The sequence below is a fragment of the Schistocerca serialis genome, chromosome 6 (assembly GCF_023864345.2).
Source record: "Schistocerca serialis cubense isolate TAMUIC-IGC-003099 chromosome 6, iqSchSeri2.2, whole genome shotgun sequence".
NCBI lineage: Eukaryota > Metazoa > Arthropoda > Insecta > Orthoptera > Acrididae > Schistocerca > Schistocerca serialis.
This window is the reverse complement of record NC_064643.1, coordinates 306936327-306952332: the sequence shown is the minus strand read 5'-3', so window position 1 is coordinate 306952332 and position 16006 is coordinate 306936327. Positions and strand designations below refer to the sequence as shown.

Genomic DNA, 16006 nt, shown 5'->3' with positions numbered 1-16006 from the left:
TTCCGCCCCAACGCCGTGGAGTGTGCATTCCACTGACCCCACACCACCGCCATTTGGGACTTCAGTGGTGTCAGACGAGATATCATTACAGCAGAGCGGAGGTGTGCTTTGATGTGCTTTCTGATGAAAGCTAATTCTGCCTCGGTGCCAGATCGGTCTCCAATCTAGCACATATGGGACAGCATCGGACGCAGCTCTAGCGTCATCCACAAGCAGCATTGACCGCTCCTGTATTGACCGACGGAGGGCAACAGGTATGGAATTAAATTCACAATCTGACATAACAGTACACTTTACATGCACGTTTGCTTACTTGCATTCAACGTTCTGGCAGTTACACCTGTTATTGATGTACTGTGATCTCGCAATATCAATCACGGTGATTTTTTTTCCCCTTTTTTCTTTGTCATCGGTCTTCCGACAGCTTTGATGCGGCCCGCCACGAATTCCTCTCCTGTGCTAACCTCTTCATCTCAGAGTAGGACTTGCAGCCTACGTCCTCAATTATTTGCTGAATGTATTCCAATCTCTGTCTTCCTCTACAGTTTATGCCCTGTACAGCTCCCTCTAGTACCATGGAAGTCATTCCCTTATGTCTTAACAATCATCCTGTCCCTTCTATTTAACAGTGTTTTCATATGTTCTTTTCCTCTCCTCATTCCTTGCCTTATCAGGCCACCAAATTTTCAACATTCGTCTGTAGCACCACAACTCAAACGCTTCGATTCTCTTCTGTTCCGGTTTTCCCACTACCATACAATACTGTACTCCGGACGTACATTCTCAGAAATTTCTTCCTCAAATTAAGGACGGCATTTGATATTAGTAGACTTCTCTTGGCCAATAATGATCTTTTTCCCATTGATAGTCTGCTTTTGATGTACTCCTTGCTCCGTCCGTCGTTGGTTATTTAACGGCCTAGGTAGCAGAATTCCTTAACTTCATCTACTTCGTGACCATCAGTCTGAAGTTAAGTTTCTCGCTGTTCTCATTTCTATTACTTCTCATTACCTTCGTCTTTCTTCGATTTACTCTCAATCCATACTCTGTACTCATTGACTGTTCAATCCGTTCAGCAGATCACGTAATTCTTCTTCCCTTTCACTCAAGATAACAATGTCATCAGCGAATGTTATTTAGTAACATATCGTGCGTGAGCCATATTTATCTGTATTTTTCTCCTTTACTTTCTTTGAAACCCTTATGTGACTCTTAACTCTTAGTAAACATTTGAGTAATTAGTGAGTAGGAAAAAATTCTAGTCTACTTTATTTCTTTTACACAATGGATAATACAATTAGAGTGATCAAATGAAACTTACCCAGAAAATGTTAATACGCCTATTTCGAAATACGTTACCATATTAAATGATGAGGAGAGCTCTTCTGTACACTTAGCTTGACGCCTATACTTCGAACATGACTGGACTACAGCGACGGTTGCAGGTCAGCAGGTATAACACACAGCCAACCAGTTGCAATAAATGGAGGTTTTCAAATAACCTCAATCATGGTTTCGACAGATTTAAACCTGTCTTCCTTAGAAGGGCAAACAAACTTCATATTAGCAATCAACCAGAAAAGCTGTTTCCACATGATATGTAACGGCAACGTTCTGTATGTCCGTATGTAAAAATTAAGGCCCCTAGAATCAAGGGCTCGTCACATCAGTAAAACAAATATCTTAAATAGGAGCCACATGTCCTTCTGAGGAAGACGGGTTTAAAACCCGTCGAAACCACGGCAAATCTTATTTGAAAACCGCCATTTATTGCAACTGGTTGGCTATCCATTATACCTGCTTGACGTCTATACGATTTATTAAACTGTGAGCTCTGCATGTAGTGTGACACCTATAGTTATTTCAACTACCAACAGCAGCGCTTCCATTGAGATAAGATTGTTTGATACACCTGGCCCTTCAAAATGCCCCTAAAAGTGAAAATCACAGTGTAGTCTTCTCCTTCCTAAATATACACCTACATCTTAAATATTTGGTTACCCTTTCTTCTCTGGAGTTCATCCACATAAAACTTTTTACATGACATCATTTTCGCCTCTGACTATAACCTTATTTAAAACCAACGATTGTAATCTGGGCCTTTGGTCCTTCGCAAAAGCAACAATTTAGTGCTTTAACACATCTCATAAAACAAAGTTATTTAGTTTGTTTGAATCATGCCATTGTTAATGCACGATAATGTTGTCTTCTAAGGTATTTTTTGATCTTCTAGGAGTATCATGTTTGCTGATGTCCAAGATTCTGATGAAACTACTAAAACACTAAAAATTTTAATACTGGTTATTCTAAATGAATACTTAATTCTTTTTTACGTTGCTAATGCGAGTCACAAAACAAGCGCGATCTCTTAACGCGACCTTTCGCTAACGACAAGCGGGCAAAAAGTTAGTGTAGTGTAATATCCGTTGCCCACGTCTCTTTCTCCGCAACAACTGAATGGAATGTCGCTATCGAGACAAGAGCTTCAAACAAGCTCCCTAATGGAAATCTGAATGAAATACAAAGAACGTAAAACGCGTATTTGGACGAAAAGGGGAAGTTGTTCATAATGTCAAAACCAAATGCTCAAACCAACTTTTTCTGACAGAGAATAAGATTTTTTAACAAATTTAGCAAGGAAATGTGAGGAGTTACTAAAATATGTCCGAATAAAAAGGCAGTAAAATATTCTTCATAAGTACTGGATACTACACAGTCAAAGATTGCTTCGAGGACTCGGAGTAGTGGTTAATAATGAAGAGGGATAACTGGAACACCCTGTTAATTCCGATGCATGATCTCACGACCTACAACTTTTACAAGAAAATCGCAATGTCCTGAGTTCAGCGACTCACTCGTCATGTGGGGACGTCGACTCAGTTTTTCAGATAAACGTAGAGCGCAGCTGAATGTTTGTGGCTGTGGAGTCAGGTTTCCGAACAGGCAGAAGTTCGTGCAAGGAGCGTAGCAATATCTTCATGGCTCAAAAGTCAACAGCGGGTGTCCTTGATGTGTGCGGTGATGAAGAGCATAACCACGTTGTATATTGTATGTAATTGTGTGTAAATCAAAGAACATTGTATAATAGGAAACAATTGAATGAACAGTGCAGCTGTATAGACAATGAGCTCATATTCGGGGGTATGGAGTTCGCTCTGTGCGGTCATCCTTATTTGGGTTTCCTGTAGTTTTCCTAAATGACTTCAGGAAAAATGCCGAGATGATTCGTTCGGCAAGGCCACGGTCGACCACCTGTTCAATCTTCATAGAGCGTACTTACGTATTCTGTGTATATTTGTATTCTGAGCTATTGTCTTTCATTCTATTACCATGACAATTTCTTGTATGAATAAAAATAAATAAAACAATAAAAATAAAAAAAACTTAGAAAAGGGGAGATATTTCTACATCTACATACATACTCCGCAATTCACCATACGGTACGTGGCGGAGGGTACCTCGTACTACAACTAGCATCTTCTCTCCCTGTTCCACTCCCAAACAGAGCGAGGGAAAAATGACTGCCTATATGCCTCTGTACGAACCCTAATCTCTCTTATCTTATCTTTGTGGTCTTTCCGCGAAATGTATGTTGGCAGCAGGAAAATTGTACTGCAGTCAGCTTCAAATGCTGGTTCTCTAAATTTCGTCGGTAGCGATTCACGAAAAGAACGCCTCCTTTCCTCCAGAGACTCCCATCCGAGTTCCTGAAGCATTTCCGTAACACTCGCGTGATGATCAAACCTACCAGTAACAAATCTAGCAGCCCGCCTCTGAATTGCTTCTATGTCCTCCCTCAATCCGACCTGATAGGGATCCCAAGCGCTCGAGCAGTACTCAGGAATAGGTCGTATTAGTGTTTTATAAGCGGTCTCCTTTACAGATGAACCAAATCTTCCCAAAATTCTACCAACGAACCGAAGACAACTATCCGCCTTCCCCGCAACTGCTTCTCCCACTTCATATCGCTCTGCAGTGTTACGCCCAATTATTTAATCGACGTGATTGTGTCAAGCTCTACACTACTAGTGGAGTATTCAAACATTGCGGGATTCTTTTTCCTATTCATCTGCATTAATTTACATTTATCTATATTTAGAGTTAGCTGTCATTCTTTACACCAGTCACAAATCCTGTCCAAGTCATCTTGTATCCTCGTACAGTCACTCAACGACGACACCTTCCCGTACACCACAGCATCATCATCAAACAGCCGCACATTACTATCCACCCTATCCAACAGATCATTTATGTAGATAGAAAACAACAGCGGACCTACCACACTTCCCTGGGGCACTCCAGATGATACCCTCAGCTCCGATGAACACTAACCATCGAGGACAACGTACTGGGTTCTATTACTTAAGAAGTCTTCGAGCCACTCACATACTTGGGAAACAATCCCATATGGTCGTACCTTAGTTAGGAGTCTGCAGTGGGGCACCGAGTCAAACGCTTTCCGGAAGTCAAGGAATATGGCATCCGTCTAATACCCTTCATCCATGGTTCGCAAGATATCATGTGCAAAAAGGGCGAGTTGCGTTTCGCAGGAGCGATGCTTTCTAAAGTCGTGCTGATACATGGACAACATCTTCTCTGTCTCAAGGAAATTCATTATATTCGAACTGAGAATATGTTCGAGAATCCTGCAACAACGCGATGTTAAGGATATTTGTCAGTAATTTTGATGATCCGTCCTTCTACCCTTCTTATATACAGGCGTCACCTGCGCTTTTTTCCAGTCGCTCGGGACTTTACGCTGGGCAAGAGATTCGCGATAAATGCAAGCTAAGTAAGGAGCCAATGCAGTAGAGTACTCTCTGTAAAATCCCATCAGGACCTGGCGATTTATTTATTTTCAACCCATTCAGCTGCTTCACAACCCCAGGGATGTCTATCACTATGTCCTCCATACGGGAATCTGTACGAGACTCAAACGGCGGTATGTTTGTACGATCCTCCTGCGTGAAAGATTTCTCAAATGCTAAATTTAAAATATCAGCTTTCATTTTGCTGTCTTCCGTTGCCAGGCCAGACTGATCAGTGAGTGACTGGATGTAAACCTTCGACCCGCTTACCGATTTTACGTAAGACCAGAATTTCCTTTGGTTTTCAACAAGATCTTTTGCTAATGTATGACGGTGGTAGTGGTTGAATGCTTCGCGCATCGCTGTTTTTACAGCAGCACGAATCTCTACTAACTTTTGCCTGTCCTCATTCTCCCGCTCTTTCTTGTACCGCGAGTGCAACTGCCTTTGCTTCCTGAGCATTCTCCGAATTGCACTGTTAAACCACGGTGGGTCTTTTCCGTCCGTAACCCACTCTTTCGGCACATACTTGTCGAAAACGTGATTTACAATGTGTTTAAAATTTGCCCATAATTCCTCCACGTCCATCGTACCGGAAGTAAATGAAGTCGATTCATTTACTAAGTGGGATGCTAACAACTGCTTATCTGCTCTTTCTAGTAAGAATACTCTCCTAGCCTTCCTGACCGACTTTTTAACTTTCGTAACCATAGTCGTAATGAGAACATCATGATCATTAATCCCTGTCTCAACACTGACACCTTCGATGAGTCTGTTCGTGGCTACCAGATCTAAAATATTTACATTACGAGTTGGCTGTCGATTTAGCTGCTCAAGACAGTTTTCCGATAATGTATTCAAAAGTAATTCACACCACCTGTAATGAATCCACAGACATCCCAGTCTATACTAGGTAGATCATTTCTGCCTCCACTGACGGTCCTCTTCTTAATAAAAGCCGTACGAACTCGTGGCAACCATACTATTGTTATTTCATGGGGCTCGTCAATGGTTTAATCGAAATATTGATTTTTAAGTAAGCAACGCTTTTATTGTCGTGCACAGATCTACAGTTTGTACTGTATACAAGAGCATTACACAGCAACGCCGTATTGTCTCAACTGTGCGCCGTTCCTCCTCCTGAATTCGCCCTGTGGGTCGTACTGGTTCAGGATCTTCCGCCACTCATTCGGTCTGTTGTTGGACAGGTACACCATGAACCTCAACACCTTCAGCTCGTCGTCCGTACAGCTGTTGCACCCTTTCTCCAATAGCCGCCACATGGTATCTGTCGACAGTAGATTGGTTACATAAAGCATTGTGCACAGATAAAACAGTTACATTTCATTTGTTTTGTAGAAGGTCGTCTCCGAAAACTATGGTTGCACATGAATATTAACTATGACTATATAGATTGCAACACCAGCCATATCAGGTTCCCATTCACACCAGTTTTCTATACGCTTCCATCCAGACACAGCATCACTATTGTGTTACATTGTTGCATCCACATGCCTTCTGCATTAAAATGTGACTTAGTCTACATTTCTTGGATAAAGTGTGTTTAGTCACTCATTTGTAAAATGAGTAACTAGATTTTTCATAGCAGTAGTGAATACTGAATTTGAAATACTTAATTTAAAATGAAACTGAAAAGTATCGTAAAGTTTGTGGAAAGTGTATTAAAAAAAAAGTACATGTAGAGACGACGATCGTCAACAGTGACCGAGGAGTAGGCATAAATTTTTTTGTAAGACTTATTTAAAATACACTATTGTACTCACAAGCACAGATGTTCGTGTTGGTAATGGATATTCTTTAGTTAAAGATCGCGATCCACGCCCAAGTAACACGTTAAAGGAACAAGAAGACACTAAACTATTTCTGTTTCTGTGTGTGTGTGTGTGTGTGTGTGTGTGTGTGTGTGAGAGAGAGAGAGAGAGAGAGAGAGAGAGAGAGATAGAGAGAGAGAGAGAGAGAGAGAGGGGGGGGGGGGGGAGTGTGTGTGTGTGTGTGTGTGTGTGTGTGTGTATGTGTGTGTGTGTGTGTGTGTTTGTAGCACATGGGTGTCCATAATTACATACATACCACATCATTCTGAAGAGAAGCGTGCTATAAACTGTAAATGGAACCATTCGTTTCGCACTAAACCTTCTTACTAAAACCTCAGTATAAAACTACACGCATTCAGGACAGTACCACCCAACTTACCAGTGAATTTGTTGAGTTGTGTACGCAGGCGAACAGTATGGTTCCATTTAACCTTTGATCAGGCGCAACAGTGGGTCGAAGGTCAGTGATAATTTTTAGCAAGTGGTTAGAAGGTTGGATGTCAGCTATAAAACATCTTAATTTCACGATTCTTAAAGGGAACTCTGACTACTAGCAAGTACATCTAAAAGGCTCTTATTCTAAGTGACGATAGTTCTCCGACGGAGAGTAGGAACTGTCTAACTAAAAAAATTATTGAAGAAGAGTGAGCCTTGGTATAATATCTAAGACAAATTAAAGAGTATGAAGAATAAGTATACAAGATAACGGAGCTGAAGGAGTTTTGCGAGAGCTTTACTGCTACAGATGAGAGTAAATTTTTGGAAACGTTTTTGAATCAGATGTCTGAAGCAGGGCGTTGTGTGGAAACTTAGATAGGATCGTGATAAATGGTAGGAAAAAATACTGGAAATATTTTATATATTGCTGCACCGAAGGATGATAAAAAACTGCATCAATAAAATACTGCATGATACATAAAGCATAAAATAAAAACATTCTAGGAAGAACTCATGAGAAAAGAATCATGTGGAAACCGTTAACAGAACAAAACATAAGACGAATAACTAATAATTAAGAGTACATTTATTACTGAGAATTTTATAAAATAATTCATTAAATCCATAGGCTGGCCTCGAACTCGTGTTCTTCCGAGCAGTCTTTCAACATGTACCATACGAACCTAGCTTCACAGAATCCAAGCGTTTGAAACACAGACCATCAGGTTATTAACAAGCTAAAGTTTGAAAGTAATCCACCCACAGCCACGGACTTGCCCTAAAAGTTGATCTAATATAATGTGTTTGTGCAGGAAATTATAATTTTCCGTTCATCTACCATTGAAAAATTTTAGTGTTGTTGTAGAATGTACAAATCGCGAAATGAACCCTCGGTGCTCTTACCGAAACTTCAATATCACTGACGTTCAAATAACGTCGGAACAATGAACTTTAAAACAAACACAGCAAGTGAGGTAGCTCAGTGGTTAGCAGTCCATCCTCGCATTCGTGATAACGACGGTTCAAATCCGTTTCCGGCCATTCTCACATAGGTTTTCCGTGATTTTCCTAAATCTCTTCAGGCAAATATTTAAGGGCACGGCCGGCTTCCTTCCCCATTCTTCCCTAATCAGCCAGCCACTGTCGCCGAGCGGTTCTAGGTGCTTAAGTCCGGAACCACGCTGCTGCTACGGTCTCAGGTTCGAATCCTGCCTCGGGCAGGGATGTGTGTGATGTCCTTAGGTTCGTTAGGTTTAAGCGGTTCTAAGTCTAGGAGACTGCTGACCTCAGATGTTAAGTCCCGTATTTTTTAGAGTCTTCTCTGATCCGATGGCACCGATGACCTCGCTGTTTAGTCCCCTTTCCCAAATCAACCAACCAAAACAAACACACAAATATCTGTGAAGATCCCCGACTGACGTATGGCTCCTGAGGGGGGGGAAGGGGTGGGGTCTAGCTGCCTTTCCAATATCACGTTCAAATAACGTGGGAACAATGAACTTTAAAACAAACACAGCGAGTGAGGTAGCGCAGTGGTTAGCACTCTGCACTCAAATTCGTGATAATGACGGTTCAAATCCATTTCCGGCCATTCTCACTAGGCCACTAGTCTAACCTTGTAACATTAAACTACATGGTCTTGCAAAGCTTCTAGTGCGAACAGCTGAAACGAACCGTAAGCTGCAGCCGATGTTTTTTTCTGAGGACGAGCAGCTCTACTGTACGCTTTAATGCTCACAGCATGTGCTTGGGCAAAAATATTTGTGAAGTACAGTAGATTCCATTTCGGATCTGCGGGCAGGAGTTACTCATGAGGATGTCGTAGCCAGGACGAACAAATCTGGCGTTGTACTGGTCGGAGTGAGGAATGTTAGATGCCTTATTCGAGTAGGAAGGTTAGAGACCTTGTAATGTTAGATGCCTTATTCGAGTAGGTAGGTTAGAGACCTTGTAAAGGGATACGGACAGTTGAAGTTAGATACAGAGGGGATTAGTAACGTAATGGTAGGAAGAACAGGATTTCTAATCAGATGAATAGTAGTATCAACACATCACATGTAGTTAACGCTGGAATATGTATTAAAATAAAAAAGAAAATAGGAATGCAGCTCAACTTCAGTCAGCAGAACAGCGAATGCACTATCGTAGATGGACACGAAGCCGAAACCCACCAATAATACAGGTATGTACATTGGTATTGGTCTGATCAAAAAAAAAAGGGAGAGGGATTCCATTGACATAAGCGACTTTGAGAAAGGGCAGATAGTTATTACGCAGAGTCTGTGAACGAGTATCTGGAAAACCGCGAAACTGGTCGAATGTTCACATGCTAGAGTCGTGAGCATCTATGGAAAGAGGTAGATGGACAGTGAAAGTACCATTAGGTGCTAAATCGTTGGACGTTAACGACTCTTCACAGAACGTAGGATTCGCAGGCTTATCTGCTCTGTAAAGTAAGATAGATGGTGATAAGTGGAATCTCTGCTAAAAGAGCAAAATGCTTGTACATGCACAAGTGTTTCGGAGCACACTCTCCATCGTACATTTTTGAACATGGAGCTCTGCAGCAGGCCACCCCTAGGTGTTCATATGTTGACTCAACGACATCGTCTGTTACGACTGCAGCGGGCAGGCGTCAATCGGGATTTGAGCGTCGATCAAAGGAAACCTGTTGGCTCTTCGGGTGAATCTCACTTTTGCTACACTAGATCGATGGTCGTCTCCACAAACGCCGTGATCGAGGTGAACGGCGGCACGAACGCACAGCGCGCCACGGATGCAGATTGGTGGGAGCAGTATTATGCTGTGGGAGACTTTGTCCTGCGTTTGCATGGGACCTGTGGTAGTCATCCAAGGCACACTGACAGCGGTGAGCCACCTACATCCCTTCATGACTGATATCTTCCCCGATGGCGATGACATCTTTCAGTAGTATAATTGTCAATGTCTTGGAATTAGAACCGTGCTACAGAGGTTTGAGGATCGTTATAGTAAACTCAGGTTAATATCTCGGCGACCAAGTTCGCCTGATGTAAATCCTATAGAACTCACCTTGGTCGGCATAGGTCGCCACCACCGAGTACGCAAATCAACGGCCCGTTATTTACGCGAATTACATGACCTGTACATAAACATCCGTGGACATCTAACACCACATACATCCACAAACCTACCAACAAACTGTCGGATCCCTGATCCGCAGAATGAGTGACGAACGTATCCCTCAGGACAGTGCGGCGAAATGCGGCGTCAAGAGGCTACGACAGCAGACGACCGACGCGAGTGCCTATCGTAACAGCACAACATCGATTGCAGCGTTTCTCTTGGGCTCGTGGCCATATCGGTTGGCCCCAGAGGATTTGAACATCGCTGTCTGGTCAGATAAGTCCAGTTTTCAGTTGTTAGGAGGTATAGGAAGGGTTCGAGTTTGGTACAGACCCCACGAAGCCACTGACCCAAGTTGTCAAGAAGGTATTGGGTAAGCTAATTGTGGCTCCATAATGGTGTAGGCTGCGTTTTCATGGCTTGGACTGGGCCCTAGGATCCACCTGAACCGATCACTGACTGGATCGGCTACTTGCAGACCATTTGCAGCCATGAAATGGCTATAGTCGGCTGCTTGGAGACCATTTGCACCCATTCATCGACTTCATGTTCCCAAATAAAGATGGAATTTTTATGGATGACAGTGCGTCATGTCATCGGACTATAATTGTTCACGACTGATTTGAAGAACATTCCGGACAATTCGGGCGCATGATCTGGCCACCCATAGAACATTTATCGGACATAATCTAGAGGACAGTTCGCGCACAAACTCCTGCACTGGCAACACATTCGTAATTATGCTCGCCTGTAGAGGCAGTGCATCATGTCATCGGACTATAATTGTTCACGACTGATTTGAAGAACATTCCGGACAATTCGAGCGCATGATCTGGCCACCCATAGAACATTTATCGGACATAATCGAGAGGTCAGTTCGCGCACAAACTCCTGCACTGGCAACACATTCGTAATTATGCTCGCCTGTAGAGGCAGTGCGTCATGTCATCGGACTATAATTGTTCACGACTGATTTGAAGAACATTCCGGACAATTCGAGCGCATGATCTGGCCACCCATAGAACATTTATCGGACATAATCGAGAGGTCAGTTCGCGCACAAACTCCTGCACTGGCAACACATTCGTAATTATGCTCGCCTGTAGAGGCAGTGCGTCATGTCATCGGACTATAATTGTTCACGACTGATTTGAAGAACATTCCGGACAATTCGAGCGCATGATCTGGCCACCCATAGAACATTTATCGGACATAATCGAGAGGTCAGTTCGCGCACAAACTCCTGCACTGGCAACACATTCGTAATTATGCTCGCCTGTAGAGGCAGTGCGTCATGTCATCGGACTATAATTGTTCACGACTGATTTGAAGAACATTCCGGACAATTCGAGCGCATGATCTGGCCACCCATAGAACATTTATCGGACATAATCGAGAGGTCAGTTCGCGCACAAACTCCTGCACTGGCAACACATTCGTAATTATGCTCGCCTGTAGAGGCAGTGCGTCATGTCATCGGACTATAATTGTTCACGACTGATTTGAAGAACATTCCGGACAATTCGAGCGCATGATCTGGCCACCCATAGAACATTTATCGGACATAATCGAGAGGTCAGTTCGCGCACAAACTCCTGCACTGGCAACACATTCGTAATTATGGTCGCCTGTAGAGGCAGCATGGCGCAATATTTCTGCAAGGGCCTTCGAACGACTTGTTGAGTCCATGTCACATCGAGTTGCTGTACCACGCCGGGCAAAAGATGGTCCGTTAAAATATCAGGAGGTATGTCATGACTTTTGTCACCTCAGTGTGTATATTTCAAACCCATTTCTGAAAACTTCGTAAGTTGGCTTTCTCAGGATAGACTGCGTCTGTCTTTACGAGACTAGGAGCTCAGTTTCTTCAGCGTTTCTGTGACACTCTCCCACTGATAAAACAAATCTGTGACCATTCGTGACCCCTCCTCTGTATACGATCAAAATCCCCTGTTAGTCTTATTTGGTACAAATCCCACAAAATTGAGAAGTATTTTAGGATGGATTGAACGAGTGATTTGTAAGCAATTCCCTTTGCATCTTAATTGCATTTCCTGAGTTTTCTGCCAGCAAACCGAAGTTTACCACGGTGCTTTACCCACGACTGAGCCTATGTAAACTTTCCATATCATGTGCTTACTAAGTGTTAAACCCGGGTATTTGTGTGTGTTGCCTCACTGGTGCTATAGTCATTGGATATTTACATTTTTTTGATTTTGTGAAGACCGAAGTTTTACATTTACGAACATTTAAAGAAAGTTGCGAATATTTGCTTCACTTTGAAATCTTATCAAGATCTGATTGAATGTTTGTGCAAATTCCTTCAGACATTACTTCATTGACTGCATGATCTGGAAAAAAAGCCTGAGGTTACTATTAATATTGTCTACAATGTCATTATTAGACAATATATACAGACAGTGTCGCAACAGACTTTCCTGGAGCACAACCGAAGTTACTTCTACATTTATCCATGACCATCCATCCAAGATAACTTGCTGCGTCTACCTGCCAAAAAAAGCTTCATTGCAGTCACAAATTTCGCTTCATATTCCACATACCCGTACTTTTGATAATAAGAGTAGACGTGGTACTGAATCTAATGATTTTCGCAAATCACGAAATACTGCATTACCCGAATGCTTTGATCCAAAGCCTTTAGTATGTGTCGTGAGAAAAGTGCGAGATGAGTTTCTCATGATCGATGTTTTCGGAATCCGTACTGGTTGGCATGGAAAATGCATTCAGTTCAAGATATCTCATTATGTTTGAGCTCAAAGTATATTCTAATAGTCACCGACAACAGATATCAGGGACTGAACATATCCCGGGGTTTGCTGCCGGATCCTAAAATCAACTTTATTCAATATTTCGGCGATGCAACTGTCCGCCGTCTTCAGAAGAACACTGCTGCTGGCTGCACCCCGCTGGAAACTGATACCGAGGCTGCAAATCGTCGACGATTTATTTTACAGTTTTCAGCGGCTCTTAGCAACAGCAGCAGCAGCGTTCACCTGATGATGGTGGATCGCCGAAGTATTGAATCGAGTTGATCTTAGGATCCGACATCAAACCCGAGGAAAACCTGGAAAGCCTAAGAAGACACAATATCAAGGATACTGAACGGTAGTTTTGTGAATCATTTCTACTACCCTTTTTGCAAACGGATAAGACCTGTGATTTCTTACAACTACTGAGTACTATTTTCTTTTTTCGAAGGATCCACGAGAGATTACTGTTAAAAGAGAGACTAACAGCCAAAAATTCAGTATAAAATCCAATAGGGATTCCATCGAGCCCTGGAGCTTTGTTGAATTTTAATGATTTCAACTGTTGTTCAACAATTTTACTCATCTTTCAGTGGTACGGGAATTAAACTAGGGCAGTTCTTCTGGGTTTTCCTTTGTAAAGAAACGTTTGAAAACAGGGTTAAGCATTTCTGTTTTCGCTTTAATAGTATCAGTTTCACTTCGTGTCTCTTCCCCGAGTAACTGTACACTAATAGCCTTTACATATGACTAGAATTTCTTTGGGTTTGGTGAAATATCATTAGACAAATTCCTGCTATGATAGTCATTGAAGGCTTCATGGATTACTATCTTAACAGCCAAACGAGTTTCATTCAGCATCTCTCTAGCTATACCCTAAGCTTTTTTTTACACGTATTGTTCAGTTGCTTCTGTTTCTTTAGAAGTTTGTTTACAGTGACTGTATAACACGGAGGCCTCCTCACGTTATGAACAGTTCTATTCGATGCAGCTCTATCCAGTGCATGATCAACTATTGTTTTAAACTCAAGCCAAAGCTTCACTACGTGCTCCTCTCCTGTGCTTTAAGTTCGTTGAGATATGACACCATTGCTTTTTGTCTAGTTTACTAAACATACAAATATTCCTAATTGTTTAAGTTGCTCTTTGTACTTTGTTAATCGTTATTGCCACAATGGTCACTGATACCAGTTTCGATATGGACATCAACGAATAGGTCAGGTCCGCTTGTTGGCATTAGATCTAACATATTTCCATCCTGATTAAGGTTTCGAACCATATGTTCTAGGTAGTTTCCAAAGAACCATTTAGCAATGTTTCACAGGACGTCTTGTCACGCCTACCACTAACGGAACTGTAATTTTCCCAATTGATATTTTGGTCATTGAAGTCTCCTGCAATGAGTATAATATGATTGGGGACCTCAAGTACAATGGTATTGAGGTTTACTCCAAAATTTTCAGTTTCTTCACGAGGCGAGCCTAATGATCAATAGGAGAATCCAATTACAATTTTATGACCACTTCTGATATGGAGTCTTGCCCAGAGAATCTCGCATGTTGTTTCCGTTTGTATCTGGGTGAATTTGAATGAATTGTCTACAGCGACTAATACATATCCTCCATCCTCCGTTGGCTGTAATTTCGATACACAATCAAATTTTCCCCAAAAATCTCACTGCTATCAGCTTCAGGAATTAACCAGCTTTCTGTACCCAGTAGTATGTGAGTTTCAGTGCTTTTCAGGGGCGCTTCAAACTCTAGCGCTTGTTGTGAATGCTTCGACAGTTAACAATTAGGATTCTCGCCTGTGGGGGCATTTCATTGAATCTCACACTAACACTTCCATGTCTCCTACAGCTGTCATTATCTGGACTGGATCGACTAATTTGTGCGCCCCACACACAATCAGCTACATGGGTGTGTAATGCCCACCTGGCCCATTTGGGGGGACCCTGCAGTTCTCAACCCTATGGCGCAAGTCCAGCAGGTCGCAACCTAGTTTTTTCGAAGTCCCTGGTTCAGTCCGTACACTCGCTTCAGAAACAGGGGGCCGCCATCTTTTCTGGGAGCAGTGTTGCAAATAGTGAGCTTCATTGAAACTCTGTGCAAAAGGCTGGTCTTCTCAACCTTCTCTGTCAATTGCTGGAATGATCCCAGTACGATCTTGGAGCGCAGGCGACAGGCATAATGTGTTCTAACGTGTGCCACAATCTGCGCTGGTTGCACACTGTTCCCTCAATGGCTGCTGGAGAAGTTGCTTCAACATGTTGATTGAGCCCTGAACCAAACACATCTGAGCGCACATGGTGTTCTTTCCTGTTCATTGCTGACATTTTCTTAAGGGGTACCACTATTCGCTATACTGCCAACGATTCTGCGTTTGTCTCTTCTCGATACAGGACAAAGCTGGTCTCCCATCAGGTGAAATGTGTCCCACTGTCTCAATTTCTACAACGCCGCCGACCCTTGTGGCCGAGCGGTTCTAGGCGCTTCAGTCGGGAACTGCGCGACCACTACAGTTGCAGGTTCGAATCCTGCCTCGGGCATGGATGCGTGTGATGTCCTTAGGTTAGTTAGGTTTAAGTAGTTCTGAGTTTTAGGGGACTGATGACCTCAGATGTTAAGCCCCATAATGCTCAGAGTCATTTGAACCAAAATACAGCGTCTCGAACATGCTTGTTAGGGGGATGGGTATGAATCCTCCCTGGTTCCGACAAATGCCACACTTCCAGCAGAAGAGACAGGGTCCGCAGAAGAGGAGAGCACTTGGGGTACCTTTGGTACGTCTGGTATAAGACTCTCAGAAGCCCTGCTAATCGGTTGATGGTAGTCAGGGCGATTTGTAGATGCTTACGAACGTCAACTAACTCATTGCTTGATCGAAAACAGCTTTCACAATGAGGCTGCATAGTGGCTGGTGCAATGTTTTATAGGACAGTGAACACAAACTTAAACTTAGCAAGCAGTTTTCAAATGTAACGTTCATTCAATTGATACTAGTGAACAAAAAATTGTGTTTTACACATACATCTGTTACCAAAATGCATCAAGGA

At 42.6% G+C, this 16006-nt stretch overlaps 1 protein-coding gene across 2 annotated transcripts in view; it reads right to left on the bottom strand.

The window, feature by feature from the left end:
* Positions 1–5837: 5837 nt before the first annotated feature.
* Positions 5838–16006, bottom strand: part of LOC126484331 (allergen Tha p 1-like) — a 99073-nt gene continuing 88904 nt past the window's right edge. For both annotated transcript variants that reach the window (XM_050107777.1, XM_050107778.1), the window contains one exon: positions 5838–6096. Coding sequence is in view for 1 of the 2 variants with exons in the window: in XM_050107778.1 (XP_049963735.1) it covers positions 5903–6096 (194 nt within the window). In the remaining variant the exon portion in view is untranslated. The remainder of the gene's footprint in view (positions 6097–16006) is intronic.